Source organism: Pristiophorus japonicus, chromosome 2 (assembly GCF_044704955.1).
Source record: "Pristiophorus japonicus isolate sPriJap1 chromosome 2, sPriJap1.hap1, whole genome shotgun sequence".
Classification (NCBI taxonomy): domain Eukaryota; kingdom Metazoa; phylum Chordata; class Chondrichthyes; family Pristiophoridae; genus Pristiophorus; species Pristiophorus japonicus.
The window spans coordinates 212714399-212735783 of NC_091978.1; the positions used below are offsets into that span (position 1 = coordinate 212714399).

Genomic DNA, 21385 nt, shown 5'->3' on the forward strand with positions numbered 1-21385 from the left:
CCCTCCCCCTCCAAAATGTCCTGCAGCCGCTCCGAGACATCTTTGACCCTTGCACCAGGGAGGCAACATACCATCCTGAAGTCTCGATTGCGGCCGCAGAAACATCTATCTATTCCCCTTACAATAGAATCCCATACCAATATAGCTCTCCCACTCATTTTCCAGCCCTCCTGTGCACCAGAGCCATCCATGGTGCCATGAACTTGGCTGCTGCTGCCCTCCCCTGGTGAGTCATCCCCCCCCCCCACAACAGCACCCAAGGCGGTGTATCTGTTTTGGAGGGGGATGACCGCAGGTGACCCCTGCACTACCTTCCTTCTACTGCTCTGCCTGATGTCACCCATTTCCTATCTACCTGAGTAACCTTTACCTGCGGTGTGACCAATTTACTAAATGTGCTATTCATGACATCCTCAGCCTCGCGGATGCTCCAGAGTGACTCCACGCGCAGCTCCAGTGCCACAATGCGGTCTGTCAGGAGCTGCAGCTGTATACACTTCCCGCACATGTTGTCGTCAGGGACACTGGAAGCGTCCCTGGCTTCCCACATAGCACAGGAGGAGCATGACATGGGTCTGGGCTCTCCTGCCATGACTTAACCCTTAATTAATTTAATTTGGCAATAATGCCAAAAGTTTCTTACCGATAAAGGAAAAGAAAAAGAAAAACTACTCAACAATCACCAGCCAATCACTTACCCCCTTGGCTGTGATGTCACCCTTCAATTTCTTTTTACTTCTTTTTTGTCTTCTCTTCCTGCTGCAGCTGCACCAGCTGACTCCTCCTCAACGTTGGGCCTTTTAATTGGCCTCCCCCGGACTCCCACTGCTCACTGTCGAAGGCTGAACGAGTCTGTTCAAAACCTCGGCATCCTATTTGACCACATGCTCAGCGTCCATCCTATATCTTGTACATCAGATACTGCTTGCATCCAGCACCACCTCAGCCCAACAGTCACTGTAATCCTCATACGTATCTTTATCACCTCCAGACTTGATTACTTCAACTCCCTTCTGGGCAACCACATGCTGATCACATGTGCATTGGCTCCTGGTCCCCCAATGCAACAAATTCAAAATTCTTACCCTGGTGTTCAAATTGTCTATGGCCTCTTTCCTCCCCATCTCTGGAACCTCCATCAGCATGGAAACCTTCCCCCACCACCTCCACCACATATTCTCTATTCCTTTGACTCTGGCCTTTTGTGCACCCTCCCTTCACCCCACCACTCGTGGCCGTGCATTCAGCCACCAATTCCCAGACTTTGGAATTTCTTCCCTAAAGCACTCTGCCTCTCTACTGCCCTCCTCCTTTAAAATGCTCCATAAATCACCTCTCTTTGACCAAGCTTTTGATCACCTTTCTAATACTGTCCTTCTTTGCCTCAGTGTCCATTTACGCCTCTGTGAAAGCACTTTAGGACATGTTTCCATGTTAAAGGCATTACATGAATACAAGTTGCTGTTGTGCACTGACACTTATGCATCTGATGCATTTGGCCAAATAATTTAAATTGAGGGTTTTCTTTGACTAGCCACTAAATGAAAGCAAAAAAAAACTCTACATGCTGGAAATTTGAAAATAAAAACAGAAAAAGCTGCAAATATTTAGCAGGTCAAGCAGTATCTGGAGATACAGAAGTCAGTCAGTCGATGTTTCACATCCAGGATCTTTCCTCAGTCTTGACCTGCTTGAGAATTTCCAGCTTTTTCTGTTTTTGATTTCATTACATGAAAGCGTGTGTTGAATAAAGTTGCTGCCATCTCCAAAAGGTTTGCAATCCCAGATGTCTATTGTGTTTCTGGGATGCATTCCTGCAAATCATGGGATCCCATGCAGAGAGCAACATTACGATTTGCCATAGAAAGACATGGAATAACTGGCCAATCCAGGAAGGTCAATGGGTGAATGGTCATTGTGTGAGCAAATATCAAAAGACCATTCGATGTAGGTAGTAACTTTAGCAGCAAGTAGTTTGCTGCAGATGCAGCATCGAGAATCTGGAGTTCCGGAATCCAGAATGTTCCAGAATGCGGACCAATTGGTAGCAGGGTCGTCTGGAATTTGTCAAATGTTCCAGAATCCGGACCCGCTGATACTGCCGATCTCATGGCACCGTTGCTGCCCGACCTCGGGCCTCACCGCCGTTGCCGTTACCTCAGGGCCTCCTCACTGGCCCGCCTGAACACCTTCTCCGCGACGGGGCCGGCTGGCCTGAACAGCTCCTCGGCGGGGACCCCCCCCCACCCTCCACCCCCCCCACCACCCACACTTTCTGACGTTCCGAAATCCGCAAATATCCGAATATGGGGTGTTTCCAAATTCGTGACGTCAGAAAGACGATCGAAAGTCCGGAAAAGCCTGGAGTCCGGAATGGCCTCGTTCCCGAGGGTTCTGGATTCTCGACACTGCACCTGTATCATTACAAATCACAGTAAGGCAAATATCTGTCACAGTATTGCTCGCATTTCTCCTTATAGAAGGGAACTTGAAATGTCTCTCTGGATAATAGGAGAAGCTTCTTTCATTTTCAAGTTTCAGCTTGGCTCAGTTATCAATACTCCTACCAGAGTCAGTGGTTCAAGCCTCTCTCCAGGACTCCAAAACATAAGGCCGAATCTTGCTGGAAAAATAATGGCATATTAACAACGCAATTAATGTGCAATTTGGCCAGCATGTTCAGCAGGAGTTGTGAATCTCCAGAACTTGCTGGTTGATTTACGCCGCTCCGTTGTTGGCTCTGCACAAAAGGCATCTTGCCCTTAGCCTCACTGTCATTTTTAAGGACTTGTTGGATTTGCACATTAATCGCCCATTAAATGCGCCACAGAAAGTTAGGGCTGGAACTTAACTCGGAAGTATCTTTTTAACAACATGATATATGTTAATGCAATGCCAATCACCTTCTTTGCCCCAGAATGGGAACATTTTAAGCTGTTCAAACTCATTCCTGCATGTAATAAATTGTTGTTCGAGATTTTTTAAATGCCAATTTTTGGTCTTATTTTTCTCTCCCTCTTAATCCAATCTTACTTTCTCTCTCTATTTCTTTTTCTGTATCTGATTTGACTCTAGTTCATCCTCCTTCTCTGTCATTCCTGTTTCTTTCTCAATCCTTAAATCTCATTGATTAAGGAGATACACTGTTAGTCTCGCTGTTCACTAAGGTCCCAGATACAGGGCAAAAAATGTTAACACAAGAATGAGCCATTATAATTGATGATCTCCTGTGACATTGCGCTCAGCCAAAATGAAATGAAATGAGCATTACTTCCTTTAATAAACTTAAGTGATAATGTCAGGAGTAAGAAAGGCTGCATGTTATAACTACAATAACAACACTCATAGCATTGGTAACATTAACTTCCACAACTTAAGGCACACGTTGAGAATTTTAAACCTCTATGCAAAGAGTGGTTTAGCATAAATTGGCTAATAATTAATTCCAGAGATTAAATGGTAGATTTTATGACCTTGCATTCCTGGTGTGGAGTTTTGCCCGCTGGGTATGTACATCAGGAATTTGGTTGCAGAGATCAGCTGGTCACACAGGAGTTCTTCTCCATTAATTTTAATGGATGCAAAATTAACCAGCGACAGCTGACCCAAGCAGCCAATTTGCCGATGTGCACTCCCGGTGGTCGAAGTTCAGCACCAGGATTGGAAATTCATTAAATTAACCCTTGGAAGCCAACTGACTTGGAGGCAAATGATTTTCCCCAGATATCAGCGCAAGAGGGACGGAAGCAAATGAAATAGTGCAAAAGATCACAGAATTTAAAACATAACTGTGTTAACCGCGTTACGGCAATAACCACCTACCCTCGGGTTTGCACCATCTTTTACGCTGGTTCAAAAGTCAGTTCGCCAGAAGCAGTCCCCGCACACAAAATTGGCCATGCCCACACGTCAGCACGCAGAGTTTCAGCTTACTGCGCCCGTTAGGTTGTCTTCATCATATTGCGCCCAGAATTTCAGACGACTGGCTGCACAGGCAACCATGGTGACATTAATCTATCATTAATGACCTGCAGCTTTCTTACTCCTAACATCATCACTGAAGCCTCACTCTGGTCTGAATCTCATACTGATGCTACAATTACTTTAAATTGTTTTAAATTCAGTTTAAGTAAGTTCGAATTCTGTCCGAATTGATTTGCCCTTGGTACAGAAGACCTGTGACCAGCAGTCAATTGAAACCACTGATTGGCCTGTTTCTTCAGCAGCAGCAATTACTTGAACAAATTTTCAGTTTAATTCAGTAATCTGAGGCCCCACTGGCCATGTACAGTCAATAATTGATTAAGTTTGATCAGGCTTCTCTATTTCGCGGATTCCTGATATTCGAGCTTATGCAAATGAGCACACGCAGATACTTGGGGGTAACTTCACCTCCGCAAAACCCGCAGTGTCCAGCGCACTCCAGGTGCATTTTCCCCGACTGCGCTCCAAGCCAAACCTCCATGTCTACATATTTAGTGAGAATTAGGTTACAGTCACATTGTAAGGATGAAGGTTATACATTGTTGAGTTAAAATGTTGTGTTAATTCAGTAAGTGTTAAAAGTTACAAGCCTTTCAAATCTAGTTTTCATTGTGTTGATGTGCTGATTTGTCATACATATTTCATTACTGATACAGAATTCAAATTTTCAACAGTCATTTAAGAAAATTACTCCCTTTGCATATTTAATGTTTCTTTGTGATATCATATTCCAGATCCAATTATTTCCATTGGGAAGCTGCATCAATAAACTCAAGACACTGCTCGTAATGCTTTCCCTAATTGGAACCATTATTCAAACTCATTCCTGTAGATTTGCATCAATAGATCATCAAGTTATTTTCGGAGAACTACTTTTGGCACAGAAATTGTGTGAAGGAGACTTGAAATACATTAAAAAGTGTTCAGTACGTGCAAAAGTATAGAATGAATTATTCTAAACACAGATTAATGGCCTGTTTGGGATATTAACTATATAGCAACTTGGTAGTGAAATATTATTGATGAGCTGCACTGGATCCTATTAGATACGGTATAAAAAGTTGGTACACAATGAAATCTTAGTCTGGGCAGAAGGGAGGCAAATCAAGACTGGAAGTGCAGATTTAGAGTCACCCCACCATCTGGACTCCCATGAAGTGAAGAAACAAACTACAATTTGAAAGTCTTCCTTTGTAGCAATAATCTTACATCAGGTCTACATACAATTAGATTTACCTGCAGCCTGTAATTGTTCTATGTTTTTCTTGTCAATACATTGCTCTAGTAACATTTGAATAAAAATTTAGTTAGAAAATGGATAAACTTTCAATCACAGAAACTATGTAATATGCTTTAAAATTTTTATTTATTGCACAAATAAACCAATTATTAGGCTGGAAAAAAATCATTCATTGCGTTACTATGATGAGTTTACTCACCTTTTTATATAGAGTTTCTATTGCAGGATCCACTTCTTCATGGAATGAGAAAAAGGGAGGTCTGGTTTGGGTCTGTTTAATGGGGTTAGCTAAGGCTATAATTCTGCCATCGCTTCCAAACCATTTCTTGCCCTAGGATAATGAAAGAGAGTGTTTTTATGAAGCTAATAAACAAAGGTTTTTCTAAGATGTAACTAATTTTTTTTTTAAATGGGGGGTGGACCATACCCCTTGTTTGTTTGACTCACCTCGTCATTTTTAAGTAGGCGATTCTCTTGGATGTTCTGGTTAGATTTGGAAACTTTTGGTCTTTCTCCAACATATATGCCTTCATCTTCGAGAAACCGTGGCTGCATGTTTTCAGGAACCTTCTCTGATGTGGACACTGAACATTAAGAATACAACTTTGATAAAGATAACCAGCTTATGGATAATCTGCTCATGAGATGACACTAAGAGCCAAAGATCCCAACTTTGCTGAATAGGGAATACTAAATATTCCTGAGTAGTTAACATTTCAAAAAGAAAGGCAGAATGGAGGGAGGTAGCCCTGATAATAAAGGATGACATAAGGACAGTAGTGAGAAAGGATTTTGAGTTGGAAGACCAGGAAGTAGAATCAGTATGGGTGGAGATAAGAAATAATAAGGGGCAGAAAACCTGGTGGAAGTACTGTTCCCCAAAACAGTAACTGTACTGTTGGACAGAGCATTCATCAACAAATAATAATAGGAGCTTGTAACAAAGGTAATACAAAAATCATGGGCGGGGGGGGGGGAGGGGGGGGCGCAGTTGAATTTTTATATAGACTGGACAAATCAAATTGGCGAAGGTAGGCTGGAGGATAAGTTCATTGAATGCTTCTGAGTGTGTCCCAGAACAATACGTCATGGAACCAACCAGGGAACAGGCTATTTTAGATCTTGTATTGTGTAATGAGACATGGTTAATTAGTAATCTCATAGTAAAAAATCCTCTGGGGAAGAGTGATCATAATATGATTACATTTCACAAGTTTGAGTGTGAAATTCTTCAGTTAGAAAATAGAGTCTTAAACTTAAATAAAGCCAATTATGCGGGGCAAGTTAGCTAAGGTAGATTGGGAAATTAGATTAAAAGGTATGACAGTGGATAAGTAATAACAAACATTTAAATAAATATTCCAAAATTCTCAACGAATATATATTCCATTGAGAAATAAAAACTCCATGGGAAAAGTGATCCATCCACAGCTAACTAAATAAGTTAAGGATAGTATTAGATTAAAATAAGAGGTGTATAATGTTACAAAGAATAATAGCAAACCTGAGGATCGGGAGAGCTTTAGAAACCAGCAAAGGATGACCACAAATTGATAAAAAGGGAGAAAATAGATGAGAGTAAACTAGCAAGAAATATAAAAACAGATTGGAAGTGCTTCTATTCGTGTGTAAAAAGGAAGAATGTAGCAAAAGTAAGCACTGGTCCTTTAGAGGCTGAGACAGGTAAAATTATAATGGGGAATACAGAAATAGCAGAGACTTTAAACAAATATTTTGTATCTTTCTTCACAGTAGAAGACACAAAAAACATACAAAAAATAGTGGGAAATCAAAGCCTAAAAAGAGTGAGAAACTTCAAGTAATTAATATCAGTACAAAAAAGTACTTGAGAAATTAATGGGACTAAAAGCCGACAAATCCCCTGGACCCGAATGCCTACATCGTAGGGTTCTATAAAAGGTGACTACAGAGATCGTGGATGCATTGGTTGTGATCTGGAATCTAGGGGATTTTAGAAGAACGGTCCCAGCAGATTGGAAGGTAGCAAATGTAACCCCACTACTGAAGAAAGGAGAGAGAAAACAGGGAACTACAGGCCAATTAGCCCGATATCAGTCGTCGGGAAAATGCTGGAATCCATTATTAAGTGGTAACATGGCGCTTAGAAAATCAAAATAGGATTAGGCAAAGTCAACATAGTTTTACAAAAGGGAAATCGTGTTTGACAAATTTAGTAGAGTTTTTTGAGGATGCAACTAGCACGGTAGATACAGGTGAACAAACCAGTGGATGTAGTATATTTGGATCTACAAAAGGCATTTGAAAAGGTGCCACATAAAAGGTTGCTATGCAAGATAAGGGCTCATGGGGTTTTGGGTAATATATTAGCATGGATGGAGAATTGGTTAACTGAATGAAAACAGAGAGTAGAGATAAACGGGTCATTTTCCGGTTGGAAAGCTGTAATTAGTGTGGTTCCGCAAGGATCAGTGCTTGGGCCTCAGCTATTTACAATCTATATTAATGACTTAGATGAAGGGATCGAGTGCAATGTATCCAAGTTTGCTGACAATACAAAGCTAGGTGGGAAAGTAAGCTGTGAGGAGAACATGAAGAGCCTGTAAAGGGATATAAACAGGTTAAGTGAGTGGGCAGTAAGTTGGCAGATGGAGTATAATTGTGGGGAAATGTGAGGTTATTCACTTTGATCGGAAGAATAGAACAGAATATTTTTTAAATGATGAGAAACCATATAAATGTTGGTGTTTAGAGAGATTTTGGGGTCCTCATACAGGAAATACAGAAAGTTAGCATGCAGGTGCAGCAAGCAATTAGGAAGGCAAATTGGATGTTGGCCTTTATTGCAAGGAGGTCCGAGTACAAGAGTAAGGAAGTCTTACTACAATTGTACAAGGCTTTGGTGTGACCACACCTGGAGTATCATCACAGTTTTGATCTCGTTATCTGAGAAACGATATACATGCCTTAGAGGCAGTGCAACGAAGGTTCATTAGATTGATCCCTGGCATGAGAGGGTTGTCCTATGAGGAGGGATTGAGCATATTGGGCCTATACTCTCTGTAGTTTAGAAGAATGAGAGGTGATCTAATCGAAACATACAAGATTCTGAGGGGGATTGACAGGATAGATGCTGAGAGATTGTTTCTTCTGGCTGGAGAGTCTAGAACTGGGGCATAGTCTCAGGATAAGGAGTCGGCCATTTAAGACAGATATGAGGAGGAATTTCTTCACTCAGAGGGTTGTGAATTTTTGGAATTCTCTACCCAAAAGGGTTGTGGATGCTAAGTCGTTAAGTATATTCAAGGCTGAGATAAATAGATTTTTTGACTCTAGGGAATGAAGGGATTATGGGGATTGGGTGGGAAAGTGGAGTTGAGGTTGAAGATCAGCCATGATCTTATTAAATGGTGGGAGCAGGCTCGAAGGGGTGTATGGCCTAATCCTGCTCCTAATTTTTATGTTCTTATAATCTGAATCTGCACAACCCCACGAGACTTGTATGGATTCATTCCATACTAACATCACACAATTCCAACAAGTACTCAAACATTACCCAATTGAGCATCCAGGTTATAAGCATTATAGACTTTCAACAAATGCTCAGCAAATAATAAAACTGAAATAATTTTAATAGTTGGTGTGTTAGCTTGAATACAATCAAAAGTATAAGAAAAGGCTTTTCTCAATAGCATCTTGTTTTGAATAATCTTGCATTATAAACACTACCATTAATAGATACTATATTAAAAAAATGTAGTCTGCACACATTTAGCTTCTGCACCATTTAGCTTCCTGTTGTCATGTTTTTGCATCAGATTTTTCGATTAATAATTTCTATGAGCACATTTATAATGGCAAATGTCTAAGTAAACATAGCTGACTCCATTTATCCAGTCTACAGCTCAGGTACTCACAACTGGCTGGACCACACTGTGCAATATTAGTGATGAACTTGTTAAAATAAACATGCGAGATTCATCTGACTGACATTTTAACAAAGGCACAAGTTAATCTTTATTTTAAATGGGTTAACTACTTCATTAAAATAGTGCACAGAGGAATTTAAGACAACTATTAACACATTACTAATATTATAAAGTGCTATTTCAAACTCAACTATTATTTATTGATAAAATAAACCCTGGAATTTGACCAACTACTTCTTTCTACAGAATGCCTATCAATGCATGTCAGACACTACACTTCAAAATAGATTACCTGTCAAAATGCTGGGGGTAAAAAGGGCTTTTTTATCTTTCTGTCGTTGACTATGGTAGCCTTCATAATCGGGAGCCTTTACTACAAGAAAATCACGAGCTGTCTGATCAATTATGAAGAGATAGTCATCCTCATCATCCTGGTTATCTTTTACAAGTGGTCGATCCTCTTCCTACAGTAACCAAAGAACAACATGGTTTTATTTTGTATTCCAAGAATGTTTATAAAAAAATATGTACACATTTTATAATACTGAAGTTCAAATATACTTTAGTTTTGCTTTCCAGTTAGTACAAGGTGATACGTTATTTTTCACTGCTTAGAATTCAATGTTACCTTAAGCATGTGTTGCATTTCTCTTGCCAAAACAATTCTTCCATAGTCCCTTAATTTATATACAAAATGGCATGTCATGAACAGTTCTCACATAAAGAAAAAGAGATGTCCCCATTAAAACATTAGGACCTTTTCTGCAGTTGATAAATGTTGAGGACTGTTTGATAGCGGTTGCCAAATTTCAAAGAAAATACATTGAATTGCAGCTTGAGTACTTTTACCTTAGCCCAAAAACTCAATGATGTCATACAACCTTGAACTGAACAGTGTAATAAATGTTTTAAATAATTTCTATCTCTATCCTTTTTGAATATATTTTCTCTCTCTCTCTTTAGGTCCTCCTGTGCCACACTTGCAGCTGAAGAGTGTTGGCAGGCAACAAGCACATTCCTCTGCCAACTGCAGCCTGGAAGTGGCCAGCTGGACAACAGCCTGAAGTGCCATTCCCTTGGATATTCATTCCTTCATTATAATAGTGTTGGCTTTCAATTCCTTGAGATCATTTTGTGGGGAATGTAGGGGAGGAAGTGCAAACCTACGTTCTAACACCCATAATTAATCATAAATAAATGCACTGCATGATGCAGCACTGAGCAAGTCATTCCAGAAAAGACCCAAGGTGCCAGAAAGAAATTGTCAGACAGAACTTCAGCATCTTATTACCACCAAGTGACTCTTACTAGAAATGCACATGAGGGGAAATTGGGCTTTAGCTCATTATTTCCAACAGCCTGCTAATAGTAATTGTTTAAGCTCACACGAAGAGTGTCCACTTGGATGTGTTACCAAAGGGCTGTCAATGAAATTGTACTCCATGAAGACCCACCACATTCAGTGAGGAGAAATAACGGGAGAAAACAGCAAGTGGAGTAGAGGAGAAGGTAACAAAAAGAAGCTAGAGAAACCCCAAAAACCTACAACTAAAAAGTATCTGTCTCGCTACTGAGTAATTTATGAAACTGATTAATAAAAGTTCCCAAATCTTTGGTCAGCTTCGAAGTGTTGAGTTCACATAATTTCAGCATTTCGTTTAAATAACATGGGATAAACAAAATGTTATGAGCAGACATTCAATAGAATTGCAAATAATGTTTAATTTCTTTGTGAAATGTAGGGCCTGAAATTCAGGTCGGAGGCTTCCTTCGGATGAACGCCTCCGACCCGAGAATTTTTAACAAAAGTACTTGATGGTCCCGGAGGCGCCTGCGATTGCGGTGGGAGGACTTCTCTTCCTGTGCTTCGGAGCACGCCCCCGTCCTCGAGATTCGCACGTAGAAAGTAGAGTCATGAGTGACTGGACAACCAATCACAGTACAGTATTCTCATTGATAGCAATGAGAACTCCATATCTCCGAGTTCTTATTGCTATCAATGAGAAAAAAAAACACATTAAACACAACATTAAAAAATTAAAAAACACCTCACATAATTAAAATTAATTGAAATTAAAGTTAATTAAATGTTCTAGAAAAAAATAGTTTGGATTTTTTTTTTATAAAGTGTTTTAATAGGGTTTAAAATAAACTTACCTTAGTGGACAGGGGTTTTTAAACATAAAAATGTGTATTTAAATTTAATTTTTTTATGTTTTAAAACTCTTACGCTGGTAAAAGTAGGCTATGCGCCTGTTCTTACCAGGCGCAAGAGTTTTAAGAACATTCGCTGGGCAAATAGCCCACTCTCGCCCGTGCGAATGTCCTCGCTGCCTTGATGCGGAGGATCTGTTAAGCTAAAACCTGACAGATCGGATAAGCCAGTTTGAAAAGAAGTTACCACATAGAGGCCCCTATTTTTGTCAGGATTGGGCGCCGTTTTTATTGGCATGTGCCGTTTTTTTGCCGTGAAATCCTCCTTTGGCAAAAGTTTGTGCGCCGGCGCCCACTGTCAGCACGTTTTATTTTCTGTGGCGCCCAATGACATCATAACTGGATCGGGCGCGATTTTTGGCCGTTTTTTTCCCCACAGTTAAGTGATTTTCCCCGTGTGCGATTTTTTTTTGAGTGGCCAAAAGCACCGCAAAAAAAACCACTTGTTAACTTAAGGAAATCGGCACGGAGCACAAGATGACATTGGAGCGAGGCATAAGACAAATTAAAATACAAATGCATGATTATTTTTTTCACAGGGTACTCTGAAATTGGAGCAAGGGAAGAAGATTTTTCAGAGGGAACTATTTCATGGATTTTCATCTGTTGGCTCTCCCGCTGCAATCCCCTGGCTGATGGAACTGCTTCCCCCGCTGTAACCCCAGCCAGAAAGGACTGCTCACCCCGCTGTACCCGCTGCAACCCCAGGGCAAATGGCCCCCGGGCTCCTGGCCGTGGAACTTTAACTCGCAGGGGGAGCGGGACCGGGAACAGGGGGGGGGGGGGGGGGGTCATTCGGCCCGGGATTGCAGCGGGTACAGCAGGGGGAGCAGTCCTTTCTGGCCGGGGTTACAGTGGGGGAGCGGGCTTCAGCTGTCAGTATGTCTCTGGTTGCCCTGGCAAACTCAGCTCTTCGCGCATGCCCACAGAGTTTTTGGAATTAACTTCGGGTAGCGGGGCGCCAAAATTAAATTTTACTTTGGGGAAAGTTGCAATTATTTTGGCACAATTGGGCAAAAAAAATCGTACGTTATTTTATGCGGGCGTCAAAAATCGTGAAAGTGGAAAACAGATTAATTAAAAACAACAATGTTATGATGATTTGATCGAGTGCCCTCATTATTTTTTTTTTCCCTCTTCCATTTTCTCCCTGCCCCTGTCCTGAAAGCATTGGGCCGTAATTTGCGGCCTCTACGGGCGTGTACGAGATGCGCACGCGTCCATCAGGTTCCGCGTTTAGGCATGGCTGCTTATGTGCTAAAACCTGGAACTTGCGATCAGTCGAGAATTTTCTTGACAAATCCAACGCATCCCCGGGAAAAGGGCATCCGTGACGCGAGCGGGGAGTTGGGCTATTTGCCCAACTTTAGCCCAGCGAATGCCCGTGAAATTCTTAAGCCTGGTAAAAGCTTTTACCACTGCAAGACATTTAAAATACAGACCAATCAAATTTTATCAATAATTTATACATTTAAAAATCTGTGAAGTAAGGCTAGTTCATTTTAAGTCCCTTTAAAACATATACATTTTTTTTTCCAAAAAAATTAAATTTTTGTTTTAAATATTTGATTAAATGCCATTTTAATTCATTTTAAATATCTGATAGTTTAAAAAACAAATACTTTGACATCTAGATGTATTTTTGGGGGTATTTCCATCCATACTTACGAGGTTTCCATACATACGTACATAGGTATGAGTGGAGATTCTCTTCGGTCATTCGTTGGACTGATCCATGTGATCCCAGGGACGCTTGCAAATCCCGTGCGCCTGAGATATGTGGGCCTCTTTCCGCGCATACAGGACCGCAAATCTCCATACCTCCAGATATGTGGGCATTTTATTTGGGGCCAAATACCTCCAACCGCAAATTCAGGGCCATGAACTCTCTTGCTGGGGTACAGTTCCACTGGCAATGGTTGCCCTCTTGTGCCTTATTCGAGTAACCACTGTGCATGTGTAGGCCTCGATAGTGAACACTATTCAACTGGTGAGGATATCGATTCCTGTCCTCACTCAACATTCACATACGCACTTCCAGCAAGACTTATCTGGATAGTGATGTACAGCAGCAGCCCGAGCAGATTTGGTATACCTCCACCACTGTCCCAATTGAGGGCAGCTCACAAAAAACAGATTGAGACCTTCCTAATATCTATTTTCTAACTTCTGCCCCTCCTTTCAAATTGTCTTGAAAAAGGAGGGGAAGAAGTAAATCTATTTAAAATGCATAAGGTGTAGATGTATTTCATTTCCGGGCACGTTTAGCTGCTTTGATGATGTACTTGATGCAAAGGAAATTTGACAGTAGACGTTGGAAACAAAATAAAAAGGTACAGTATTCCTATAAAAACACGTATGAAAAGAATTATCCTGATACAAAATGCATGTGGACAGCTAAAACAATGAATAATTTATAATTCCCTTCAGACACTACTGTGCTATACCTTTTCCTCTTCCTCCTCTTCCACTTTTCTGCTGACTGCAGACTCTTCCCCATCCCGTCCATCCTCCACCTCCTCTTCTATCTGGTCCTTCTTTTGAAGTGTTTCAGGTTGTTTCTCCTTTTTTGACTCTTCTTCTGTCTCTTCAGGTTCAGGGTCAAAATTGAAGGTGAAGAAATTATATGCATCTTCAGCAGAAGGAAGCTCATCCTGTAAATGAAAATATTAGTTTAAAAAAAAATTACTGCTAAGCTGCTGGGTCTACTTGTTTCTCAGCAAGAAAAGCAACTGGTAACGATGTTGACAGATTCTCGACAACTACACCATGCGAAGTCATATCTTTGTGAAATTTGGAGAGGTTATTTATTGCAAAAACAGATTAAATGCAAAATTGTACAAATCAGGTATAATTGGCATCTGTACTTCTCCCTGTATCTCAAAAACAATAAATCCTGTCATTATGATTTGTATTGCATCATCATTTCAAGCACCAAACCTTTGTTGGGCTATACTGCCATTATAAACTGTCTACAAATTCAGTTTCACTTTATTAAACCACATAAAAAAATTATAAAGTTAACTGGAATGCAGTCTCAAAGTGGGATCATAGCACATAGTAATAGTGGCTCAGTTGGTAGCACTCTCGCCGGAGTCAGGGGGTTGTAGGTTCGAGCCCCACTCCAGAGAATTGAGCGCAGAATCCAGGCTGTACGGAGGGGATGCTGCATTGTCGAAGATGCCATCTTTTGTAGGAGACGTTAAACCGTGTGCTCTTTCAGGTGGATGTAAAATATCCCATGGGACTATTTCTAGAAAGTGCAGGGGAGTTACCCCCAGTGTTCTGGCCAATATTTATCCCTCAATCACCATTACTAACAAAACAGATCATCTGGTCTTTATCACATTGCTGTTTGTGGGAGCTTGCTGTGTGTAAATTGTCTGCCACGTTTCCTACATTACAGCAGTGACTACATTTCAAAATAAAAGTGCTTCGTTGGCAGTAAAGTGCTTTGGGACGTCTGGTGGTCGTGAAAGGCGCTATAGAAATGCAAGTCTGTCGGTCTTTCTTTCTCAATACAAATGTCCGCCTTCTGAAAATAGATCAAATCTTGCTGGCAATTGTTAGTGCCACAGTAAAAATATGTACATTATGCTGATATACTGTATTCATTCCAACACCACATTCCAGCATATTAATACAAAAATACTTTTACTAAAACATTACTATTTACATATAAACAAACCCAAGAAAACATACCATGCACATTTCAGTGATGTACACTGGCTGGAATTTTGATGTTTAGATCTGTCGGGAGGAGGCGGGGGGGCGAGGGGATGATTATAAAGTTAACTGGAATGCAGTCTGAAAGGGGCGTATGATGTCACAGGCAGGTTCCCCAGAAGTCAGCTTGATTTACAAGCTGGTTTCTAGTCGGGCGGAGAAAGCTGGACAAGAGGTCAGTGCCATGTAGGTGCGACCCCAAGCCGGGATGGTGGGGTTACGATCCAGGGGGCCCAATCCAGGGACCGGGGAAAGATTCGATCCCAGGGTTGACTGATGTTGGGGGAGCTTGGAGGGCCAAGAGGAGGCTCTGTGAGGCTGTCCTCACCACGCTGCAGCTGCTTGGAATTCCAAGGTCAGTTAAACGGCAGGTTAAATCGGAGGCTTTCAGACTCATTATTGTATCTATATATTAAAAAAATGCCAACCACCTCCTGGGAGTGAGTCGACTGCCTGCCACCCGTCCCTCCTCTGTTAGAACTGGAAGTGTGTGGGTTGGTGTCGGGATTCATATTTTTTTAAAAAACACTTTAACCTCCCACCCAGCCCCAACCCATCCATATATGGAGTTAAAATGCCCTCCACTGTGTGGCTCCGGTATTTCAAAGTGCAGCATTATTTCTCTGGGAATTTTACTATTCAAATGGAGCTATTTCCCCTGTGCGTGTTTTCAAGGATCTGTGATGTGCATCAATAATTTTCAGCGTACAATACTGGCCCCAGCAAATGGATTCCAGATAACGATAACATGAAATCTCAGGCCAAATGGTGTTTATTCAGGTTCTGTTTGTGAGCACATTAAAATAATCAGTTTCAGTTACTTGGAGACTGTGGGCCCGAAATTCACCGTCCCGACCGCGGAGTTTGGGCAGTTGATCGGAAAAAAACGATCGGCCGCCGCGGCCGGATACTTTTCCCTCCGAGCCATATTCAGCTCGCGGAAGATTTCAGCCATGTTCACTTCCGCCAGAAACAGCACGGTGAAGCCGCAGTAAAGGAAGGTTTCTAGTGGTGAGCTCTGCAGCGTGCGGGCTGCGGGAAAGGGACTACCACACCGAAATTCACCGAGGAAAAGGTAGGACTTTTCCCAGCAGTGCCCCTGAGAGGTTTTTGATGCGGTGCTCGAACGCGACACAGCTGGGGCCCTTTGGCAGGTAAAAAGTTTTATTACTTATTATTGTTTTTATTTCATTTTCCAGCATGCATCCGCAGTATTTATCTTTTGATATAGTTTTATTAATTATTTTTGTTTTTAATTTCATTTTCCAGCCTGCGCAGTATTTATCTTTTCATATAATTTTATTACTTGTTTTGGCTCCATTAAACCTGTTGAGTGCTATTCAGTGGTTTGTACATACCCCTGTACTTTTGTACAACTGCCAGGTCTGACACTTTAGTGGAGTCCTGTGGACTGCAGAGACCTGCTTGGCAGGGGTCACCCAGAGGATGGGAGGAGTGTTAGGAGGGTGATACCTGGTCAGAAGCAGGGCGGCACGCAGGAGAAGGTGTCACAGTCAGCACTGTGCAGACAGGCAGTGGGCAAGGGAGGCAGAAGCCATGATTCGTTCATTCTTCGCCAGACCAGTCTTCACCGGCCCGAATCAGGATTGCTGTTAGCTGCTTGGGGACAAGGGATATCCCCTGTCCACCTGGCTGCTGACTCCTCTGCGGAACCCCAGGACAGCGCCAGAGCGATCATACAATGCCGCTCATTGTGCTACCAGGTGCATCATCGAGCAGTGCATAGGCATCCTTAAGCAGAGATTCCGGTGCATGGACCGCTCTGGTGGCACCTTGCGGTACTCTCAATGGATCTCCATAATCATCGTGGTCTGCTGCATGTTGCACAACCTGGCCATCAGGGCTCTTCTCTGCATGGCCACCAGCACTGGAATGTCTCCCTCGCCTCAGTGACGAGAAATAGACACTGTACTCAAGATGATGTCTGACCAGACCACTATACAATTTGACCATTACCACCTCTGACTTTGTAGTTCAACATTCTATTGGTTTTGTTGAATACTATTTTGCATTGTTTGATCATGGGGAACAAAGAAATGGCAGACCAATTGAACAAATACTTTGGTTCTGTCTTCACGAAGAAAGATACAAATAACCTTCCGGAAATGCTCGGGAACAGAGGGTCTAGTGAGAAGGAGGAACTGAAGGAAATCCTTATTAGGCGGGAAATTGGGTTAGGGAAATTGATGGGATTGAAGACCGATAAATCCCCAGGGCCTGATAGTCTGCATCCCAGAGTATTTAAGGAAGTGGCCCTAGAAATAATCGATGCATTGGTGATCATTTTCCAACAGTCTATCAACTCTGGATCAGTTCCTGTGGACTGGAGGGTAGCTAATGTAACACCACATTTTTAAAAAAGGAGGGAGAGAGAAAACGGGTAATTATAGACCGGTTAGCCTGACATCAGTGGTGGGGAAAATGTTGGAATCAATTATTAAAGATGAAATAGCAGCGCATTTGGAAAGCAGTGACAGGATCGGTCCAAGTCAGCATGGATTTATGAAGGGGAAATTATGCTTGACAAATCTTCCAGAATTTTTTTGAGGATGTAACTAGTGGAGTGGACAAGGGAGAACCAGTGAATGTGGTGTATTTGGACTTTCAAAAGGCTTTTGACAAGGTCCCACATAAGAGATTGGTGTGCAAAATTAAAGCACATGGTATTGGGGGCAATGTACTGACGTGGATAGAGAACTGGTTGGCAAACAGGAAGCAAGAGAGTCGGGATAAACGGGTCCTTTTCAGAACGGCAGGCAGTGACTAGTGGGATGCCGCAGGGCTCAGTGCTGGGACCCCAGCTATTTACAATATACATCAATGATTTAGATGAAGGAATTGAGTGTAATATCTCCAAGTTTGCAGATGACACTAAGCTGGGTGATGGTGTGAGCTGTGAGGAGGATGCTAAGAGGCTGCAGGGTGACTAGGACAGGTTAGCTGAGTGGGCAAATGCATGGCAGATGCAGTATAATGTGGATAAATGTGAGGTTATCCATTTTGGTGGTAAAAACACGAAGGCAGAATATTATCTGAATGGCGGCAGATTAGGAAAAGGGAAGGTGCAACGAGATCTAGGTGTCATGGTACATCAGTCATTGAAAGTTGGCATGCAGGTACAGCAGGCGGTGAAGAAGGCAAATGGTATGTTGGCCTTCATAGCTAGGGGATTTGAGTATAGGAGCAGGGAGGTCTTACTGCAGTTGTACAGGGCCTTGGTGAGGCTCCACCTGGAATATTGTGTTCAGTTTTGGTCTCCTAATTAGAGGAAGGACATTCTTGCTATTGAGGGAGCGCAGCAAAGGTTCACTAGACTGATTCCCGGGATGGCAGGACTGACATATGAGGAGAGACTGGATCGACTGTGCCTGCATTCACTGGAGTTTAGAAGGATGAGAGGGGATCTCATAGAAACATATAAAATTCTGACGGGACTGGACAGGTTAGATGCAGGAAGAATGTCCCCGATGTTGGGGAAGTCCAGAACCAGGGGACACAATCTACGGATAAGGGGTAAGCCATTTAGGACTTAGATGAGGAGAAACTTCTTCACTCAGAGTTGTTAGCTTGTGGAATTCTTTACTGCAGAGAGTTGTTGATGCCAGTTCATTGGGTACATTCAATAGGGAGTTAGATATGGCCCTTATGACTAAAGGGATCAAGGGATATGGAGAGAAAGCAGGAAAGGGATACCGAGGGAATGATCAGCCATGATCTTATTGAATGGTGGTGCAGGCACGAAGGGCCAAATGGCCTACTCCTGCACCCATTTTCTATGTTAAGCATCTAGTCTACCAAGACTCCTAGACATCTTATTTTCATCATTAGCTATTTCAACACAATTAACAATGTGTAGGTCACCCAATTTTTCTTCTCGCAGTTGTTCTGAATTTAATTATTGTTACACAGAGCACTCAGGTGATATGTCATAACCAATGTGCCTGAAGTAAGAACGGAAGAAATAGGAGCAGGAGCCTGCTCTGCCATTCAATAAGATCATGGCTGATCTGGTCTTGGGCTCAGCTCCACTTTCCTGTTCGTTCCCCATAACCCTTCACTCCCTTATCGCACACAAATCTGTCTATCTCCACCTTAAATATATTCATTGACCCAGCCTCCACAGCTTTCTGAGGCAGAGAATTCCATAGATTTACAATTCTGAGAGAAGAAATTCCTCCTCATCTCAATTTTAAATGGTCGACTCCTTATTCTGAAACTATGCCCCTGGTACTAGATTCCCCCACGAGGGGAAACATCCTTCCTGTATCTACCTTGTCGAGCCCCTTCAGTATCTCATATGTTTCAATAAGATCACCTCTCATTCTTCTAAACTCCAATGAGTATAGGCCCAACCTTTCTTCATAAGTCAACCCCTTCATCTCAGGAATCAACCATGAACCTTCTCTGAACTGCCTCCAATGCAAGTATATCCCCCTCCTTAAATAAGGAGACCAAAACTGAATGCAGTACTCTAGGTGTGTGGCCTCACCAATACCCTGTACAGTTGTAGCAGGACTTCTCTGCTTTTATACTCTATCCCCCTTGCAATAAAGGCCAACATTCTATTTGCCTTCCTGATTACTTGCTGTACCCACATACTAACGTTTTGTGTTTCATGCACATGGACCCCCAGGTCCCTCTGTACTGCAGCATTTTGTAATTTCTCTGCATTTAAATAATAATCTGCTTTCTTATTTTTCCTGCCAAAGTGGATAACCTCACACTTTCCCACATTATACTCCATCTTCCAAAAGTTTGCCCACTCACTTAGCCTGTCTATATCCTTTTGCAGATTTTGGTGTGTCCTCCTCACAACTTGCTTTCCCACCCATCTTTGTATCATCAGCAAATTTGGCTACGTTACACTCAGTCCCTTCAACCAAGTCATTAATATAGATTGTAAATAGTTGAGGCCTCAGCACCGATCCTTATGGCATTCCACTAGTTACCGTTGGCCAACCGGAAAATGACCCATTTATCCCGACTCTCTGTTTTCTGTTGGTTAGCCAATCCACTATCCATGCTAATATATTACCCCCAACCCCATGAGCTTTTATCTTGTGCAGTAACCTTTTATGTGGCACCTTATCAAATGCCTTCTGGAAATCCTAATATACCACATCCCCTGGTTTCCCCTTATCCATCCTGCTCATTGCATCCTCAAAGAACTCCAGCAAATTTGTCAAACATGAATTCCCTTTCATAAATCCATGCTGACTCTGCTTGACTGCATTATGCTTTTCCAAATGTCCTGCTACTGCTTCCTTAATAATGGACTCCAGTATTTTCCCAACGACAGATGTTAGGCTAACTGGTCTATAGTTTCCTGATTTCTGCCTCCTTTTTTAAATCATCATCATCATAGGCAGTCCATCGAAATCGAGGAAGACTTGCTTCCACTCTAAAAGTGAGTTCTCAAGTGACTGTACAGTCCAATACGGGAATTGCAGTCTCTGTCACAGATGGAACAGACAGTGGTTGAAGGAAAGGGTGGGTGGGTAGTCTGGTTTTCCGCACGCTCCTTTCGCTGTCCGCGTTTGGTTTCTGCATGCTCTTGGCGACGAGACTCGAGGTGCTCAGCGCCCTCCCGGATGCTCTTCCTCCACTTAGGGTGGGCTTGGGCCAGGGATTCCCAGGTGTCGGTGGTGATGTTTCACTTTATCAAGGAGGCTTTGAAGGTGTCCTTGAAACATTTCCTCTGCCCACCTGGACTCACTTGCTGTGTAAGAGTTCAGAGTAGAGTGCTCCCTGAACAGAGCTGGTCGAGTGTGGTCAGTGATTCTATGCTGAGGATGTTGGCCTGATCGAGAACACTGGAATTGGTGCGTCTATCCTCTCACTAGATTTCAGGATCTTGCAGAGGGGCGTTACATTTGCGGTTTTCCAATCCACTGGGAACTCTCCACTATCCAGGGAATTTTGGTAGATTGCGACAATGCATCCACTATCTCTGCAACCACTTCTCTTAAGACCCTCGGATGCAAGCCATCAGGTCCAGGGGTCTTGTCCACCTTTAGTCCCATTATTTTACCGAGTACTTTTTCTTTAGTGATAGTGATTGCTACAAGTTCCTCCATCCCTATAGCCCCTTGATTATCCATTATCGGGATGTTTTTAGTGTCTTCTACTGTGAAGACCATTCCAAAATATTTGTTCAAAGTCTCTGCCATTTCCTAAGTCTCATTATCTAAGGGACCAACGTTTACTTTAGCCACTTGCTTCCTTTTTATATACCTGTAGAAACTCTTACTATCTGTTTTTATATTTCTCCCCAGTTTACTCTCAGAATCTA

At 42.2% G+C, this 21385-nt stretch overlaps 1 protein-coding gene across 1 annotated transcript in view; it reads right to left on the reverse strand.

The window, feature by feature from the left end:
* The window catches only part of cc2d2a (coiled-coil and C2 domain containing 2A), a 221278-nt gene that overhangs the window by 138123 nt on the left and 61770 nt on the right, over positions 1 to 21385 (reverse strand). Inside the window, exons 10-13 of the mRNA XM_070861305.1 lie at positions 13794 to 14000; positions 9425 to 9596; positions 5672 to 5808; positions 5424 to 5555 (exon numbers count right to left, since the gene is read on the reverse strand). Of these exons, the coding sequence (XP_070717406.1) occupies positions 5424 to 5555; positions 5672 to 5808; positions 9425 to 9596; positions 13794 to 14000 (648 nt within the window). The remainder of the gene's footprint in view (positions 1 to 5423; positions 5556 to 5671; positions 5809 to 9424; positions 9597 to 13793; positions 14001 to 21385) is intronic.